Below are 17,234 nucleotides of genomic sequence, written 5' to 3'. Positions count from 1 at the left end.
TCTAAGACTATTTGACAGGTGTTAGTAATATGGCATTTGCGCCACATTGCCCTCTGATAGTCTAGGTAGAAGTTTCACCATATTGCTTACACTTGTCAAATCCTCTCATATCTCTACAAGTGCATGTATGATCTAGGGGTCGAGTTGGGATTGGACCAAAGACCCTGGTATATATCAGAGATCAGTATATAATAACGAGATGCTCGTGCCTCTAACAATGAGAGTCATTGTCCAAAAGGCGGGAAAGAAGACGACAAGTTTAGGTCAAAATAAGACCATAGAAACGCATTGAGCTTATTTTGGACAGATTTTGGTGAGCGTGAAACCTCTCGCTTCGCCTCTTCCTCCAATGTGCCTTTTACTGAGGAGTGGCTTCTGTCTGGCCACTCTACCATAAAGGCCTGATTGGTGGAGTGCTGCAGAGATGGTTGTCCTTCTTGAAGGTTCTCCCATCTCCACAGAGGAACTCTGGAGCATTCGGAAAGTATTCAGACCCCTTGACTTTTCCCACATTTTGTTACGTTCCAGCCTTATTCTAAAATTGATTAAATTGTTTTTCCCCCCTCATCAATCTACACACAATACCCCATAATGACAAAGCATTATGGGGTATTATACGTTTTTTAAAATATTTTCCTGCCCCCCAAAACCCCCCCGGAAATATCACATTTAGATAAGTATTCAGACCCTTTACTCAGTACATTGTTGAAGCACCTTTGGCAGCGATTACAGCCTTGAGTCTTCTTCGGTATGATGCTACATGCTTGGTACACCTGTATTTGGGGAGTTTCTCCCATTCTTCTCTGCAGATCCTCTCAACCTCTGTCAGGTTGGATGGGGAACGTTGCTGCACAGCTATTTTCAGGTCTCTCCAGAGATGTTCGATCGGGTTCAAGTCCGGGCTCTGGCTGGGCCACTCAAGGACATTGAGACTTGTCCCAAAGCCCCTCTTGCGTTGTCTTGGCTGTGTACTTAGAGTCGTTGTCCTGTTGTAAGGTGAACCGTCGCCCCAGTCATGGTCTGAGAGTCCTTTAGGTGACTTTTGGCAAACTCCAAGCGGGCGGTCATGTGCCTTTCACTGAGGAGTGGCTTCTGTCTGGCCACTCTACCATAAAGGCCTGATTGGTGGAGTGCTGCAGAGATGGTTGTCCTTCCGGAAGGTTCTCCCATCTCCACAGAGGAACTCTGGAGCTCTGTCACAGTGACCATCGGGTTCATGGTCACCTCCCTGACCAAGGCTCTTTTCCCTAGATTGCTCAGTTTGGCTGGGCGGCCAGCTCTAGGAAGAGTCTTGGTGTTTCCAAACTTCTTCCATTTAAGAATGATGGAGGCCGTGTTGTTGCCTACCCTTACCACCTGGGGGCGGCCCGTCAGGAAGCAACAAAAGTACTGGGACAAATTCACTTATGTGTATTAAAGTAGTCAAAAGTTTAGTATTTGGTCCCACGTTCCTAGCACGCAAAGATTACTTCAAGCTTGTAACTCTCCAAACTTGTTGGATGCATTTGCTGTTTGTCTGGTTGTGTTTCAGATTATTATGTGCCCAATAGAAATTAATGGTAAATAATGTGGTGTCAATTTGGAGTAACTTTTATTGTAAATAAGGAGATAATATGTTGTTTTCTAAACACTTCTACATTCATGTGGATGCTACCATGATTACAGATAGTCCAGACGCACAAATATCATACCCCCAAGACATGCTAACCTCTCACACCATTCCAATTACGGGGCTATCCGTAATCATGGTAGCATCCACATTAATATAAAAGTGAGTCCAAAATGACACAATACATTATTTACCATTAATTTCTATTGGGCACAAAATAATCAGAAACACAACCAAAACAAACAGCAAATGCATCCAACAAATTTGTAGAGTCACAAGCTTGATGTAATCATTTCGTGCTAGGAATATTGGACCAAATACTAAACTTTTGACTACTTTAATATACAAATAAGCGAATTTGTTCCAATACTTTTGGTCTCCTAAAAATGGGGGGACTATGTCCAAAAAGTGCTGTAATTTCTGAATGGTTCACCCGATATGGATGCAAATACCCTCAAATTAAAGCTGAGAGTCTGCACTTTAACCTCACAGTCATTGTATCATTTCAAATCCAAAGTTCTGGAGTAAAGAGCCATAACAACAACATGTTCACTATCCCAATACTTTGAGCTCATTGTACATTTTATGGAGAGCCAATGAAACTCACTATTTTTTAAATAATTGTGTGTCAGTAAAGTGTATTGTTTTGCCTACCTATTTCAGTGATTTAGAAGAATGTCTACTTTGCTATTTTATACAAAATAAAATGGAAAAACTTGTCATCTTTATAATTTAGAGAGACAGAGAGTGAGAGGACTCACATGCTATAAAGTTAATGCCCACCTGTAGACAACTCCAAAATCAAGACTGACATGACAGAGAGAGAGAGAGAGCATGTGACGTGCTCTCACACCAAACAGGACAATCCAGTTCAGTATGGCACACAGCAGTGGAAACTAAGGTGGAGACTCAAGCAAAGACAGACTCTGCCATTGACAAAGACTTAATTGTACAGTATATAAGATGACTCGACCTATCAACAGTAGTACATTTCAGAATGTCTACTGTTCTCAACAAGGGTCCAAATAAAAGGCCTGGAAGACTTGAATGAAGCCGCTTGAAAAATGACAGTAAGCCTATCTATGAATTATTGGTTGTAGAATCACAGATAAGTTATAAAGGTTTTGTATAATTTCAGCCAGTAGTTTTGAAAGCAGAGCTCACGAGCCAAAACGGGTCGTGCACAATTGTGTAGAACGTCATCCATTTCGTATGATATTTGAGTTCTTGCAAAAATATTTTTTCCTGCAATTCGTATGATAGGTTACAAATTCCAATTTGTATGATATGTTACGAATTTGTAACTGCTTCGGGGCCCGTTCAATATCTTTAACTGCTCTGGAAAAAGATTGATGCATGTTTTGTGTTTATTTTATTTGTACTGATTGTTGTTAATATTAGAGGTATTTCTATTAGAAAGGATGAAATTTGATGTAATTAAGTCGCTCTGGATAAGAGCATCTGCTAAATGACTAAAATGTAATGTAATTTATTTATTGTATCAATAGGTCCTCACCCCCTACATTGGGAGTTGCCTCTTTTGGGCATATGCCAATGATTACACCACTGTCATGGAGAAAACAAACTGACAAGAGTGAGAGAGGATATTGTGAAATAGCAGGCTGGCAGATCCCAGTCTTCTCTACTTTGAAGTTTGCCTGATTGTGAGTCACTTTAACAAAGCACCAAACCGGGCTTTCATTTCATTTTCCTTTTCCATCCACTATAGAGGCTAGAGTCTCTGACCGCAACTCTGGCCAACATGACAGGCTTCAACATGAGATCGTAGCTTTGGCAGAGGAGGAAGAATGGGGAACAGAGTAGTGAAGGAGCGTCAGACAAGGGGAAAAGGAGGTAGTGGCGAAGGAGGTGAGGAATTAAGACCTCCAGGTAAGGGAAAGAGAAGAGAAGCGAGGGGGAATAGGGCAGAAAACTATGCTCTAGGTCAGGAAAATATTGGAGGAAAGGGTGCAAAGACCGATGTCGGAAAGGGGGGAGGCAGAGTAGGAGCAGCATGGAGTAGATATAGAGAGGGGGAAGTTGCAGGCGGAAGTACAGAGCAAGTAATCAAATCAGTTATAAGTGTCACGAATGTCAAAGGAACAAATAGAAAAGGAAATGTTAGAGAGAATGGAAAGGTAGAAGGGATAGGAAATGGAGGAGAAGAACCTAAAGTAAGGGACGGAGGTCCAGGGAGAGGAAGGGGGGTGACTGCAAATAGAGACGGTCTAGGCCAGGGAGATGTAGAACCAGTAGAACTGAAGATAGAGAAGAGAGGAAGAGTGAACAGAGGGGTGGGTGGGAGAGGTAATGGAGGTTTGGGTGTAAGAGGTGGAGGGGGAGCTGGATTGGGAGGAGGAGGTGAGAATGAGGTAGGACAAAGAGGAGATGTTGAAGGAGGAGATAGGGCTGTGGTTGGTGGAAGACCAGGAGAAGACTCACATCTAACCCAGCAGGACTACCTCCAGCTGATGAAATCACTGAGCGTCAGGCTCCCTGAAGGTGTCCTAACCCCACAGGTGATTAAGCTGGCTAACATGGAGAGCAGTATCCAGGATGCCCAGAACATCATCCCAGACCTGGAACACTTTAACATCCGGTTCAAAGCCGTTCCTCGACTGGGCTGCCAGGAGGTTAAACACTTTCTGGCCATGAAAAGGGACGGCCAGGTCCTTCAAATCACAAAACTCCTCTTCTTTGACCAGGAGGATGATGAAGAAAAGCGTAGGAAACACTGGAGGGGGAACAAGACCAACACAGGCCGAGAGTTCAGGCTGAGGAATAGGTACATGGGTGATACAGCGGTCTCAACACCGGCTATGTACACCACTGCTGCCACCAGGAGTTGGGCTAGGCTGGAGGTGGGGGAGGTGTCTTCGATAGTGACTCAAGGAACCAGAGTGAATGTGAAAGACATTGAGAGCAAAGAGTATTGTGACGAGTCAGGGTTCTGGAGGAACGGAGTGTCACACAGGCCTCAGCGTTTCGGTATGTTCTTCCAGAATAAAGCAGACGAGTTGGAAATGCTCAAGTTCTTTCATGAGCTGGGAGAGGGCGGGTCAGGTGGAACCAGGACAGCATCATACACCGAAGGCAACAAGGTGGAGTATGGATTCATCAGTGGAAAGTTGGACTTCCTGGCCCAAATCCAGACTGACAATTCTGGAAAAAACGGAAAGGCCACTGACAAGAGGAAATGTGAGCGGCTTGTGATTGAATGCAAAAGCACTACCGGCGACATGGTTGGGAAACTGTTCACTAAAATCCCCAACAGTAACCATGCGGAAATAAACAAAACACATGAGTACAGCTACCAGGTCCAGACCTACATGTACATTCTGAATAGGGAGGGGGAGGAGGAAAAGTGTTCTCAGATTAAGAGAGCAGTGATGATTGTGAGACACTACCACCAGGGAGGGAAACCTCCCAGGGACTTCCACTGGAGTTACCTGCAGATAGAGGCCTCTGTCCAGGCTGAGATAGACAAGCTGAGGGCCCTACTCCAGGTGGAGGTGTTGGCTTGCTACTTAGCCCTCCTCAACCTCATCTTCCAGAGGGAAACTCAACCTCCATAACTGTGATTTTTATTATTAATTAGGTTGTATGATTATGTCTAGTCTATGACTTATTATACTGGAAAGAAAAAATCTTAATAATTTAGTTCTTTTTTTAAAGTATCTACAGTCGTGGTCAAAAGTTGAGAATGACACAAATATTAATTTTCACAGTCTGCTGCTTCAGTTTTTATGATGGCAATTTGCATATACTCCAGAATGTTATGAAGAGTGATCAGATGAATTGCAATTAATTGCAAAGTCCCTCTTTGCCATGAAAATGAACTTAATACCCCCAAAAAATTCCACTGCATTTCAGCCCTGCCACAAAAGGACCAGCTGACATCATGTCAGTGATGATTTTGTTAACACAGGTGAGAGTGTTGACGAGGACAAGGCTGGAGATCACTCTATCATGCTGATTGAGTTAGAATAACAGACTGGAAGCTTTAAAAGGAGGGTGGTGCTTGAAGTCATTGTTCTTCATTTGTTAACCATGGTTACCTGCAAGGAAACACGTGCCGCCATCATTGCTTTGCACAAAAATGGCTTCACAGGCAAGGATATTGCTGCTAGTAAGATTGCACCTAAATCAACCATTTAGAACTTCAAGGAGAGAGGTTAAATTGTTGTGAAGAAGGCTTCAGGGCGCCCAAGAAAGTCCAGCAAGCGCCAGGACCGTCTCCTAAAGTTGATTCAGCTGCGGGATTGGGGCACCACCAGTGCAGAGCTTGCTCAGGAATGGCAGCAGGCAGGTGTGAGTGCATCTGCACGCACAGTGAGGCGAAGACTTTTGGAGGATGGCCTGGTGTCAAGAAGGGCAGCGAGGAAGCCACTTATCTCCAGGAAAAACATCAGGGACAGACTGATATTCTGCAAAAGGTACAGGGATTGGACTGCTGAGGACTGGGATAAAGTCATTTTCTCTGATGAATCCCCTTTCCGATTGTTTGGGGCATCCAGAAAAAAGCTTGTCCGGAGAAGATAAGGTGAGCGCTACCATCAGTCCTGTGTCATGCCAACAGTAAAGCATCCTGAGACCATTCATGTGTGGGGTTGCTTCTCAGCCAAGGGAGTGGGCTCACTCACCATTTCGCCTAAGAACACAGCCATGAATAAAGAATGGTACCAACACATTCTCAGAGAGCAACTTCTCCCAACCATCCAAGAACAGTTTGGTGACGAACAATGCCTTTTCCAGCATGATGGAGCACCTTGCCATAAGGCAAAAGTGATAACTAAGTGGCTCAGGGAACAAAACATTTTCAGGTCTCCAGAGATGTTAGATCAGGTTCAAGTCCGGGCTCTAGCTGGGCCAGTCAAGGACATTCAGACTTGTCCCGAAGCCATTCCTGCATTGTCTTGGCTGTTTGCTTAGGGTCATTGTCCTGTTGGAAGGTGAACCTTCACCCCAGTCGAAGGTTCTGAGTGCTCTGGAGCAGGTTTTCATCAAGGATCTCTCTGTACTTTCCCTCGATCCTGACTAGTCTCCCAATCCCTTCAGCTGAAAAACATCCCCACAGTATGATGCTGCCACCAATATGCTTCACCGTAGGGATGGTGCCAGGTTTCCTCCAGATGTGATGCTTCGAATTCAGGCCAAAGAGTTAAATCTTGGTTTCATCAGAACAGAGAATCTTGTTTCTCATGGTCTGAGAGTCCTTTAGGTGCCTTTTGGGATGTCATGTGCCTTTTACTGAGGAGTGGCTTCCGTCTGGCAACTACCATAAAGGCCTGATTGATGGAGTGCTGCAGAGATGGTTGTCCTTCTGGGAGGTTCTCCCATCTCCACAGAGGAACTCTGGAGCTCTGTCAGAGTGACCATCGGGTTCTTGGTCACCTCCCTGACCAAGGCCCTTCTACCCCGATTGCTGTTTGGCCAGGCAACCAGCTCTAGGAAGAGTCTTGGTGGTTCCAAACTTCTTCCATTTAAGAATGATGGAGGCCACTATGTTCTTGGGGACCTTCAATGCTGCAGAAATGTTTTGGAACCCTTCCCCAGATCTGTGCCTCGACACAATCCTGTCTCGGAGATCTACGGACAATTCCTTCGACCTCATGGCTTGGTTTTTGCACTGTCAACTGTGGGACCTTATATAGACAGGTGTGTGCCTTTCCAAATAATGTCCAATCAATTGAATTTACCACAGGTGGAATCCAATCAAGTTGTAGAAACATCTCAAGGATGATCAATGGAAACAGGTTGCACCTGAGCTCAATTTTGAATAATTATGTAAATAAGGTATTTCTGTTTTTATTTTTAATAAATTAGCCAAAATGTATAAAAACCTGTTTTTTCTTTGTCATTATGGGGTATTGTGTGTAGATTGATGACGACATTTTTTTATTTAACCCATTTTAGAATAAGGCTGTAACGTAACAAAATGTGGAAAAGTCAAGGGGTCGGAATACTTTCCGAAGGCACTGTAAATCATATTTTATCAGTACATAGAGAGCAGTTGTTTTAAAAATATATTTATTATAATGTTTTACATTGTGTTGCTTAGGGAGTTAATTGCCCCTGCAAACACGCCAGCACACTCAAACTTGTCATACACGACAGATTCAGAACTGTAATCAAACACACTTTATTCATTTTTTTTATTTTTATGCAAAAGCAAAAAACAAACTAAACAAATTATTTTACTCTTCCTCTCTTCTGTAAGAACAAATAGCATCACAAACTAAAGCCAAAGTCAGAACTGACCAAATCCATTGAAACTAAACCAGATTTGGTTTAGTTCTGATCCGTTTCTCCATGTCTCATTGGGGCCTGTTGCCCTGGGTCAGGTCTAACTAATGCTATCTTTCAGGACCTGGTTGAACTAAGCGAGTGCTATGGGCCAAGTCTTTTTTATTTTTAAGAACACCACAAATCAAACAAACAAAAATATTCACCCACGTCACAGATAGCACATAATAAATGTGTATTTTTCATGATTATATAAATGTCTTCTGTTCCTCCATTTTACTGTTGAACGCAAAGTGCCTTCTGTTGCCTTATGAAGGTCCTGTTCAATCACAGCATTATATTACAAAATCATAATAAATGTCCTCAGTATCATAACCAAGTGGGAAAGAGGTATTTACCACATACGATGGAAAAAATCCACTTGAACACCCCTCCAGCTGGTAATTACTAGTGGGAAACTTGTCTATCATCTCTGAGCTCAGACTTCTCCCACATGGTGACCTCTGACGTCACCTACTAAGGAAATTACCTTGATAACAGCATTTTTGGCTGTTAAATGCAACAAAACATTATTTATAAAAAGCAATCTATTAATATGGTTTTTGAACACTAATTTGTTCACAAGCGTGAAAGCTGTACTTTTAATTTACAGTTGATGCCGCTTGTTGGCCATTAGCCAATCTGCGTTTCTCAAAGAGTTTAAAGAACGTGAATGCATCCAACTGGTATTTACGACTTCACAACTGGTAATTATCACATTCCCACTCTGTTATGAACGCAACATAACAGTAGGAATGGTTGGGGTCAATGCCATTTCAATTTTGTCAACTTAGGAAGTGAACTGATGGGAACTGAATTAAAATGTAATTGGTCCCAACCCTACTCTTCAAAAGCTAAGGAAAAGGTGTAAAGGGTCAAAAGTACATTTTGGTCAAGGCCCAGTCAGCATCCTACTCTAAAATAGCAACACGGAGTAAATGTGTGTGTCTGTACTGTAGTGTATTGTGGTCCAATTTCATTTGAAGGTCGTTATTAAATATTTTTACCCATTCGTAAATTTTAGGCTAAGTGATATTTTGTGTTTATTTATTTCTTAACAATAGTAAATATATGTTACTGTTTTAAATGTATAAACCATTTATTACGATGACCTGTAAGCATATAAACCGTGAATAACAAGCCTGCATGTATTCACTTACTGTGATATTACCATGTAAAAAGGATTCTAAGCAATGTATAAGCAAGCAGACCTTCATATAAAGTGTGACCTACGAGTCAGTACAGCCATCAGCTACTGAAACAAACTGGATGGGAGTCGTGTTAGAAACGGTTCCTATGGATGCATTGTGTCCACACTAACATATGTCAGTCATGTAGAAAGGCCTTTCGGTTTCCACTAGATAACACAGCCCCAAAGTCAAAATTGGCTCTTTCATAAAGATTAATGAAAACAAAAATGTGCTTTTGGTCTAAATTTAAGGTCAGGGTTAGGCATCAGGTTATCAGTGTGATTAAGGTTAGTTAGGTTTAAAATCAGATTTTAAGAACATACATTTTAGAAATAGGCAGGGTTCATGACTTTGTGGCTGCGTTAACTAGTAACGACCCTTGTATTGTGCCAAATGTAACAGAGTTTTTGAGACATCACTCTCCATCCAGAGGTGGCCACTCCAGTTCATGAAAGGAAAAAAAGTGTATCGAGGTTTTTGTTGCCACCTCCAAATAATGACGCCTGGGCCATGCAAACCAGGGGAGGTGACTTATCATCTAATATAATGAACTAAGTGTTTGGGAGTCAGATGTCACAGACAGATCTTCCAACCTTCCATAAACTGGTGTGCCCACCTCTAAACTCGTCCCTGAAACTGTCAAAACGAACTAGGATGAAGTTGCGCCTAGACACTGAACTGAGGTCAGTTTTATGTTTCTCCGGATTTGGAGAGAGTAAGTGATGATCCTAGATCTGTGCGTAAGGGCAATATCTATCCAAAGCGTCACACGGGATAGATCCCTCCCACTACTGACGTCATCAGATCACATGGGAAGCAAGTGGTCATCCCTCTCTTCTGGCTCCTCCTCTGGCTCTGTGGACACGCCCCTGTATGTGGGAGGTTCCTCTTCGGGGCCCTGTGTCCTACACACGAAATTACATCCATCCTGAGGGTGAGAGAGAGTGAGAAGAGAGTTATGACTGTCTAGCCAATCCCAGCCCTCACAGAAGAGCTAAGTGCCCTAAAGTAATGCATAAATGTGGCCTTCAACATACACACTGAATCCCAAATCAACCCATATACCCTCCTCCGACATAGAATCCAAAAATCAACCCATATACCCTCCTTCAACATAGACCCTGAATCCCAAATCAACCCATATACCCTCCTTCAACATAGACCCTGAATCCCAAATCAACCCATATACCCTCCTTCAACATAGACCCTGAATCCCAAATCAACCCATATACCCTCATTCAATAGACACTGAATACCAAATCAACCCATATACCCTCCAACACAGACACTGAATCCCAAAATCAACCCATATACCCTCTTCTGACCTAAACACTCGTAGGGGATAGGGTTTGGTTTGGGATTGGCCCAGAGATATATGACGTCCATTGTCTCACGTCAGATAGCGCAACAGCCATCTGCACCGATCTATCTGACAACTCGCAAACACTCATCGCATAGCTAGAAAGAAGTTCGAAAATGTTACCAAGGTGACATTGTCCACTAAACCCCCTTTCATCCTCAAAAGAGTCAGAGTTAAACATACCAAAAACAATAAACCTGTAGCTAATATTGGTGTTTTTTTCATGAGCAAGTCTTCACTACCTAATTCTCTAGCTACAGTATTTTCTGGTGGTATAATCAGTATTTACATTCGAAATGTGCACAAACATTTGCTAGCTAGCTCGTGTCTGCTTTCTGGCTGAACCAGTCTCAAATCAATCCATATGAAACGAAAGGCAGGGATGCTAACAACGCCAGTTCACCCACTCAATGCTGAATACTCCCTCTAGCTAGTGTCGTAGTAAATATATAATGTTATAGCTTGGTCTGACTAAAATCTTGTGCATGACCCATTTTGCGTTGGGCCTTTGTATTTAATACAATGCACAAAAGACTTCTATCTTGTCAGCCTTATCAGCAGGTGGCTATGAACAACACCCACGCCATAGGTCTCTCAGTTCTTCCAACTCACGAGTTCTTGCTCTGAGGACACACACACACACACCCCCCCTCACACACACACACACACACACACACACACACACACACACACACACATACGCTAAATGGCATATTATATTATTATATTACACATACACACATACACACATACACACACACACACACACACACAAATCCTCTTCTCTTAGGCTGAACATCTGAAGACAGAGAACCCGACTCAGAGCCAATGCAACAGTGATACTAACCTGGAGGGGACCTCGCCCAACTCATCAGGACCAATCAGAAGATCAGAACTACTAGAATCAACCTACTTCATTTTATTGTATAAAATGTCAGCACACAATGTTTAGGGGCTCTCTCAGATATCTCCCTACGAGATTGACGAACGGGTCCGTGCACGCGATTCCAGATATCTTTACCTCTGAATAAACTGCCTTATATTATACAATTATCCACCTTGTCCAAAAGTCTCTACTTGGTCTCCGTTCTCCAGTAAACTTGTTTTATCAACACTAGCTAGTGTAGTGAAGTTCCAGCTAACGCACAAATTAGTTTTCATGATATCTGTTATGCCGTGATTAGCGCGCCGAGTTCTACAGCACAGATGACTGCTCTCTGCGACATTATCGCGTTGGCCAAATGTTAGAAAGTAGCGAGGCACAATGCCATCTGTCCGAGTCAGATACATGCTAATTTCTAAGAACAGTCCCATAACTTTGCTGCCGTACTTCATCAACAAGCTGGCAAACTAGCTACTGTATGGCCATTCAAACAAGCTTGCACTAGGCTGCTAGCTGGAGCAAGTTTGCTCAGCTGATCGAGCATGATTTGCCGTAGTAGCCAGTGTGTCATAGCTACCAAGAGAGGAGTGATTTTCAGAATTAGGAACTAGTGTTAGGCAGATTAGGAAAATCTAGATTTTTTTTAGATGAGGTCCACGTCCCACAAGACAGATCTTTTGAGGGACGAGCTTCACGTAGGAGTGACGCCGTCTGACGTGAGACAGTGTTGTGACCTCTACAAACACTCACCGCTGCCAGGTTGCCAACCTGCGTCCAGAAGACATAATTGGGGAACTGCTGCAACCCTTTGGCCCCGACAATCAACCGCTGGTAGAGGAATCCACAAATGAGGTACAGTGACAAGAGGACGAACCCACTGGGGTAGAGAGGAATGAATGAACAAATATTACTGGGTCAAATCTCCTGTTGGAAACCCATCCCATTAATTGACACATGAACAAACATCACAATGATTCACAGTGATAATTATTCTGGTGTTCTGCTGTGTTAAGCGTTGAGGAAATAAGAGACCATTATCATAATGAATACCAATAAATATGTAAATATGACCATTCATTTCTCCGTTCAGTTTTGCTTGGTCTTGTAGCTTTGTTTGTTGTGAGCGAATGACAAGTCCATTTCATAGGGTATTGAGTATTTGTGTTGGAGAGCCAGAAATGGAGAGCCTTTGTTGCTGCCCTGTGTGCAAGCCAGCGGGTTGGGGATAAGTGTGTGAGTATTTTTGTAGTCAAATGAGTGTGTGTAATCAGGAAGGGTGCATAATCTTAGTACTAACATTATGAGTATTATGGAGCCTGCACTGAGCTGGGATGGCAGAGCGGGACAGACAGCACTGGAGTCCAGTTCAAACAGATAGAAACAGTCCCTCTCTCTCTCCCTCTCCTCCAACACCACTTCCAGCTTCCCCTAAGATAGAGGTAAATGGGGAGAGTGAGAGAAAGAAAGAGAGGAAGACAGAGGTTTGAGGAAGAGGGAGGATGAAAGGAGGGGATGTAGAGAGGTGTGCATCAGTTCGTGACAGGGAGAAAGCGAGATAGGCATGTCAAATCATCACACCACAATGATCTATAGACATTGAAGAATACGGCCCAAACCCTCCCTTCCCTCTCTCACCATTTCCACTCCTCTGTTGCAGGAGATCATGACGATGGCTTTCCTCATCTCCTTGGAACAGTGGCCGTCATACCTGGTGCCGTTGCTGTAGATCAGCATCACCCAGTCACCTGTAGGGGGTGATGGGTAGCAGAGAGCGAGCGAGAGCGATGAAGGGAAGAGAGAAAGGGCATCACTATATCTGGTCATGCTACAGCAGACTTACAGAGATACTAGAACATACCGTAACATACTGATACGACTGTCACATGACTTTTTCAAAGGAAAAGATAAAGAACACGGACATTCTTACTTCCTCCGATAGCCTGTGTTGCATTGTACAGGCCAAGCACTTTCTCACTTTCTTTCCCGGTCTGGTCGATCTGAACGAGTCCCGCTCCTACCGTTTTCCCCGCATCCCCACACACCTGGAACTGGTACGTGTAGCTCTCCTTGCCGCTTTTCGTCTCCACCGAGAAACTGTAACCAAGGGAACCGTGAACAAAAAACAGTGAGCTAACGTTACCTTGTATAAGTGTTACATGTGAAGTAGACTAAAATGAACACACTCTGGAAAACTAAGGGAGTTTCCAAGCTTAACGTGGCCTCCTGACTGCTGATCAATACCCTTTTTACACCTTCATGCAAAGCTAATTTCCGTGACAGCTGACAAAGTATAATTTCATCTCCCCAAGCAACTGACGTCAGTGTGCGTGGAGTCTTACTTTTTTGCTGATAAACACTTGCTTTGATACCCCTCACCTGTTAAAGCAATGGGACATACCACAGATATTTCTATGTTTTCTTCTATTTCGGTAATTCCTTACTTCTTGTTAGTGAGTGGTTCTAGAAGACTGAGGACCTTCCGTTCTGCCAGGGACTCAGAGAACAGTTTACACCTCTTGGTGTTGTCACTGGCCTGGCCTCCACACACCAACAGGACCAGCTGAACAGCCAGAACTAACAGCCGCACAGACGTCGCTGTGTGTGGGGGGGGCATGGACACCTGGGGGAAATATATAATCGCACACGATTAAAATACTATACTTAGTAAGGCTTATTTGGTCTGTTTCACTGCAGGACTGATTCATTGCCTAACCAATTAATTTTGAAACAATGACACTGATAAAAGCAGTAAATGAGTGCTGCACTTTTAATGTTGTAGTAGGACTACTGAGAAAAAACACCTTCCTTGTGATATTTACAATGATGGTACAAAACATTAGGAACACTTGCTCTTTCCATGAGACTGACCAGGTGAAAGCTATGATCCCTTATTGATGTCACCTGATAAATCCACTTCAATCAATATAGATGAAGAGGATAAGACAGGTTAAAGAAGGATTTTTAAGCACATGGATTGTATGTGTGTGCCATTCAGAGACTGAATGGCTAAGACAAAATATTTAAGTGCCTTTGAAGGGGGTATGGTAGTAGGTGCCCAAGCGCATCGGTTGTTGTGTCAACAACAGCAACGCTGCTGGGTTTTTCACACTCAACAGTTTCCTGTGTGTATAAAGAATGGTTTATCACCCAAAGGACATCCAGCCAACTTGACACAACTGTGGGAAGCATTGAGAGTCAACATGGGCCAGCATCCCTGTCGAACACTTTCGACATCTTGTAGAGTCCCAACGAATTTAGGCAGTTCTGAGGGCAAAACTCAATTTTAGGAAGGTGTTCCTAATGTTTTGTACACTCTGTGTCACTATTTCTGTGATTCCTAAGACATGATACATCTCATGAGCAAGTAGGCCTGCCAAGACAAAACTAAAATGACGCAGCAAAGCTGCTTACAATAATGGTGCGTTCCAGACAATTGGGAACTCGGAAAAATAGTAGATCAAATCATAACGTCAGTGATCTTCAGCTCGGAGCTCTAGAAAGAGGCCCTGGTTATAGTTCCCAAATAGGAATTACGAGTTGGAGGTCAGTTTAAAAAATAAATAAAACATCGTGGCTCTTTTTTCCCCTGAGTTCCCAGTTGTCTTTAACACTCGACGTCCGAGATTTCCGAGTTCACAGTTGTTATGAACGCGGCATAACATTTCTGTTTGCAGGAGGAAATGAAACTATCCCACCATCTTGACTTGCACACCCCTGACCTAAGCTGCATTCAGGATGGTTGCTGCAACGTTCCGTGAGCGCTCAAGGCAAAACTGTCGAACATAAATTACAGAAACGAGTTTGACATAAACACCGTGGTAGATGCCGTAAATCATAGCAAAATGGATGATAGCGGTAATTAACAAAGCATCTGTCATGCAACTTTTGAAACGTTTTAGAACGTTACGCATCCCGAATACACCCCTCGCCTCGGCTGATACTGGAACAGTAACAACTTTTAGACATACCTTCATTCTGAAAAGATGTAACCAGCTATTCCGTTAGTGTAGCCAATGAATAGTGTAGGTTGAAGTGGCTACAGTCTAGCTGATCAAGTAGCTAGCAAAAGCAAGCTAAGCTAGCTAAATGGGACACTGTGTCGTGTTTTGTCTTGCAAATGCAACAGACTAACACCTGGTAATCAAATTCGATCACGCACAATCACAAACCCATGTTCGTTAACAGTCCGCTTTAAAATGCACTTTAATAGAAACGATTTATGCTATAAAATCATTATACAGCGTCTAGAGTTACTTTATGTCAGATGCGGAAGTGGCACTAAACAAGGAAACGCATGTGACTAGTTGTAACAAGCGGAACTAGTTGATTCTTCACAACCCTGTTCCTCTCCTTCGATGAGGTTTAACGGTGGTTGGCATCCAATAAATGTTGCATTACCGCCACCTACTAGACTAGAGTATAACTCCCTTATACGTTGCTTAAAATAACACTACACTCACTAAAAAATTAAATGATAATAAATATAACCATACTCCACTATTTAAATCTATTTAGTCCTACTTCAGGCCAACAGCCTGAAAGGATGGGACACCACCACTTAACACACCCTGTAACTCTTCTGAAGTCAAATCTTGCACATTTACATTTTAGTCATTTAGCAGACGCTCTTATCCAGAGCGACTTACAGTTAGTGCATACATTATATATATATTTCCCCCTGTGGGAATCGAACTCACAACCCTGGCGTTGCAAACGCCATGCTCTATCAACTGAGCTACATCCCTGCCGGCCTTTCCCTCCCCTACCCTGGACCAATTGTGTGCCGCCCCATGGGTCTCCCGGTCGCGGCCGGCTACGAGCCTGGATTCGAACCAGGATCTCTAGTGGCACAGCTAGCACTGCGATGCAGTGCCTTAGACCACTGCACCACTCGGGAGACACCCAATTACCTCTCTGCAGCTGCCACCACAACCTCTATTTTCTGCAACTTACGTTCCATCACTGCAGTACAGTTAATAGTTATTGCTATAAATGTCAAAAATCCAATCTTACTGAAACATATATCACTTGTTGGTTTATCCCTCTGTACTGGTACATATCTACTACTCACACCACTCCTCTCAGGATCCCTCCCCCTTGACCCATCTTCTTCTACTTTCTTCACTGCCTCAGCATATGACAACTTCTGCACTACTCTAACCCTGGAAACCTCAACCTGCCTCTCTCGCACGGGACATTTCTGATCCCCAGCCCCATGGGCACCCCTATAATTAACACATACCACTACTTTCCCCAATGCTACACATTTCTTTGTCACATGCCCTTCTGCACACTTCTCACACCTAGGAACCTCCCTCCTACACACTGCTGCCACAAGCCCATAAGCTTGACTCCTGTAACAACGTAATGTATTTGGCACAAAAGCTCGTACAGAATAACTTATATATCCTAACATCACTTTGTCGGGCAAAGACTCAACATCAAAACTCAAAAGAACAGACAATGACTCTTCGGTTTCACCACTCACACCCCCACCTAACAACGAGCATCACAAACACCGGGAATCTTCCCCTTCAGTTGGTCAGCTTTCACATTTACCGCTACCCCAGTAATCACTCCTTTCAATGGCGCCCTTTTCTTGAGAGCAAAACAATTCACATCTCTTGCCCCCATTAGTTTAACACGGAGCGCCTGCTCCCTCTGACCAGCAGAAACACAAACAATTATCACCAGACCACTTCTGGTTACCCTCACCGATTTCACAGCACCCAACTCTGTTTTCACCCACCCTGAAACCACAAATGGATCAGCCAAAAGGCAAGGGTCCAATTTTTCCGAAAACATCACTCCTACTGTCACAGACTCATCTTTATCCTGACCCTCGGTGCAAGCTTCGCGCTCCGAGAACTTCACCACACCTATCACCTCCGATACTTCGCCCTCATT

General features: G+C 43.4%; 2 protein-coding genes across 2 annotated transcripts; one reads left to right on the top strand and one right to left on the bottom strand.

The window, feature by feature from the left end:
- Positions 1 to 2,560: 2,560 nt before the first annotated feature.
- Positions 2,561 to 7,438, top strand: LOC311140787 (uncharacterized protein). Its single transcript, XM_084176008.1, has 2 exons — positions 2,561 to 2,679; positions 3,118 to 7,438. Exon 2 carries the CDS (start codon positions 3,418 to 3,420, stop codon positions 5,182 to 5,184), a length of 1,767 nt encoding a protein of 588 aa, XP_084032134.1. The 5' UTR covers positions 2,561 to 2,679; positions 3,118 to 3,417; the 3' UTR covers positions 5,185 to 7,438.
- A 297-nt stretch (positions 7,439 to 7,735) lies between these two features.
- Positions 7,736 to 15,623, bottom strand: LOC311140788 (cation-dependent mannose-6-phosphate receptor-like). Its single transcript, XM_084176009.1, has 7 exons — positions 15,296 to 15,623; positions 13,769 to 13,947; positions 13,255 to 13,421; positions 12,963 to 13,072; positions 12,625 to 12,755; positions 12,078 to 12,204; positions 7,736 to 10,012 (listed from the first exon to the last, which is right to left on the bottom strand). The coding sequence occupies exons 1-7, from the start codon at positions 15,299 to 15,301 to the stop codon at positions 9,890 to 9,892; spliced, it is 843 nt and encodes a 280-aa protein (XP_084032135.1). The 5' UTR covers positions 15,302 to 15,623; the 3' UTR covers positions 7,736 to 9,889.
- Positions 15,624 to 17,234: the final 1,611 nt, after the last annotated feature.

The sequence above is a fragment of the Coregonus lavaretus genome (genome assembly GCF_964263955.1).
Source record: "Coregonus lavaretus genome assembly, chromosome: 13".
NCBI lineage: Eukaryota > Metazoa > Chordata > Actinopteri > Salmoniformes > Salmonidae > Coregonus > Coregonus lavaretus.
This window is presented reverse-complemented; position numbering and strand designations above follow the sequence as displayed.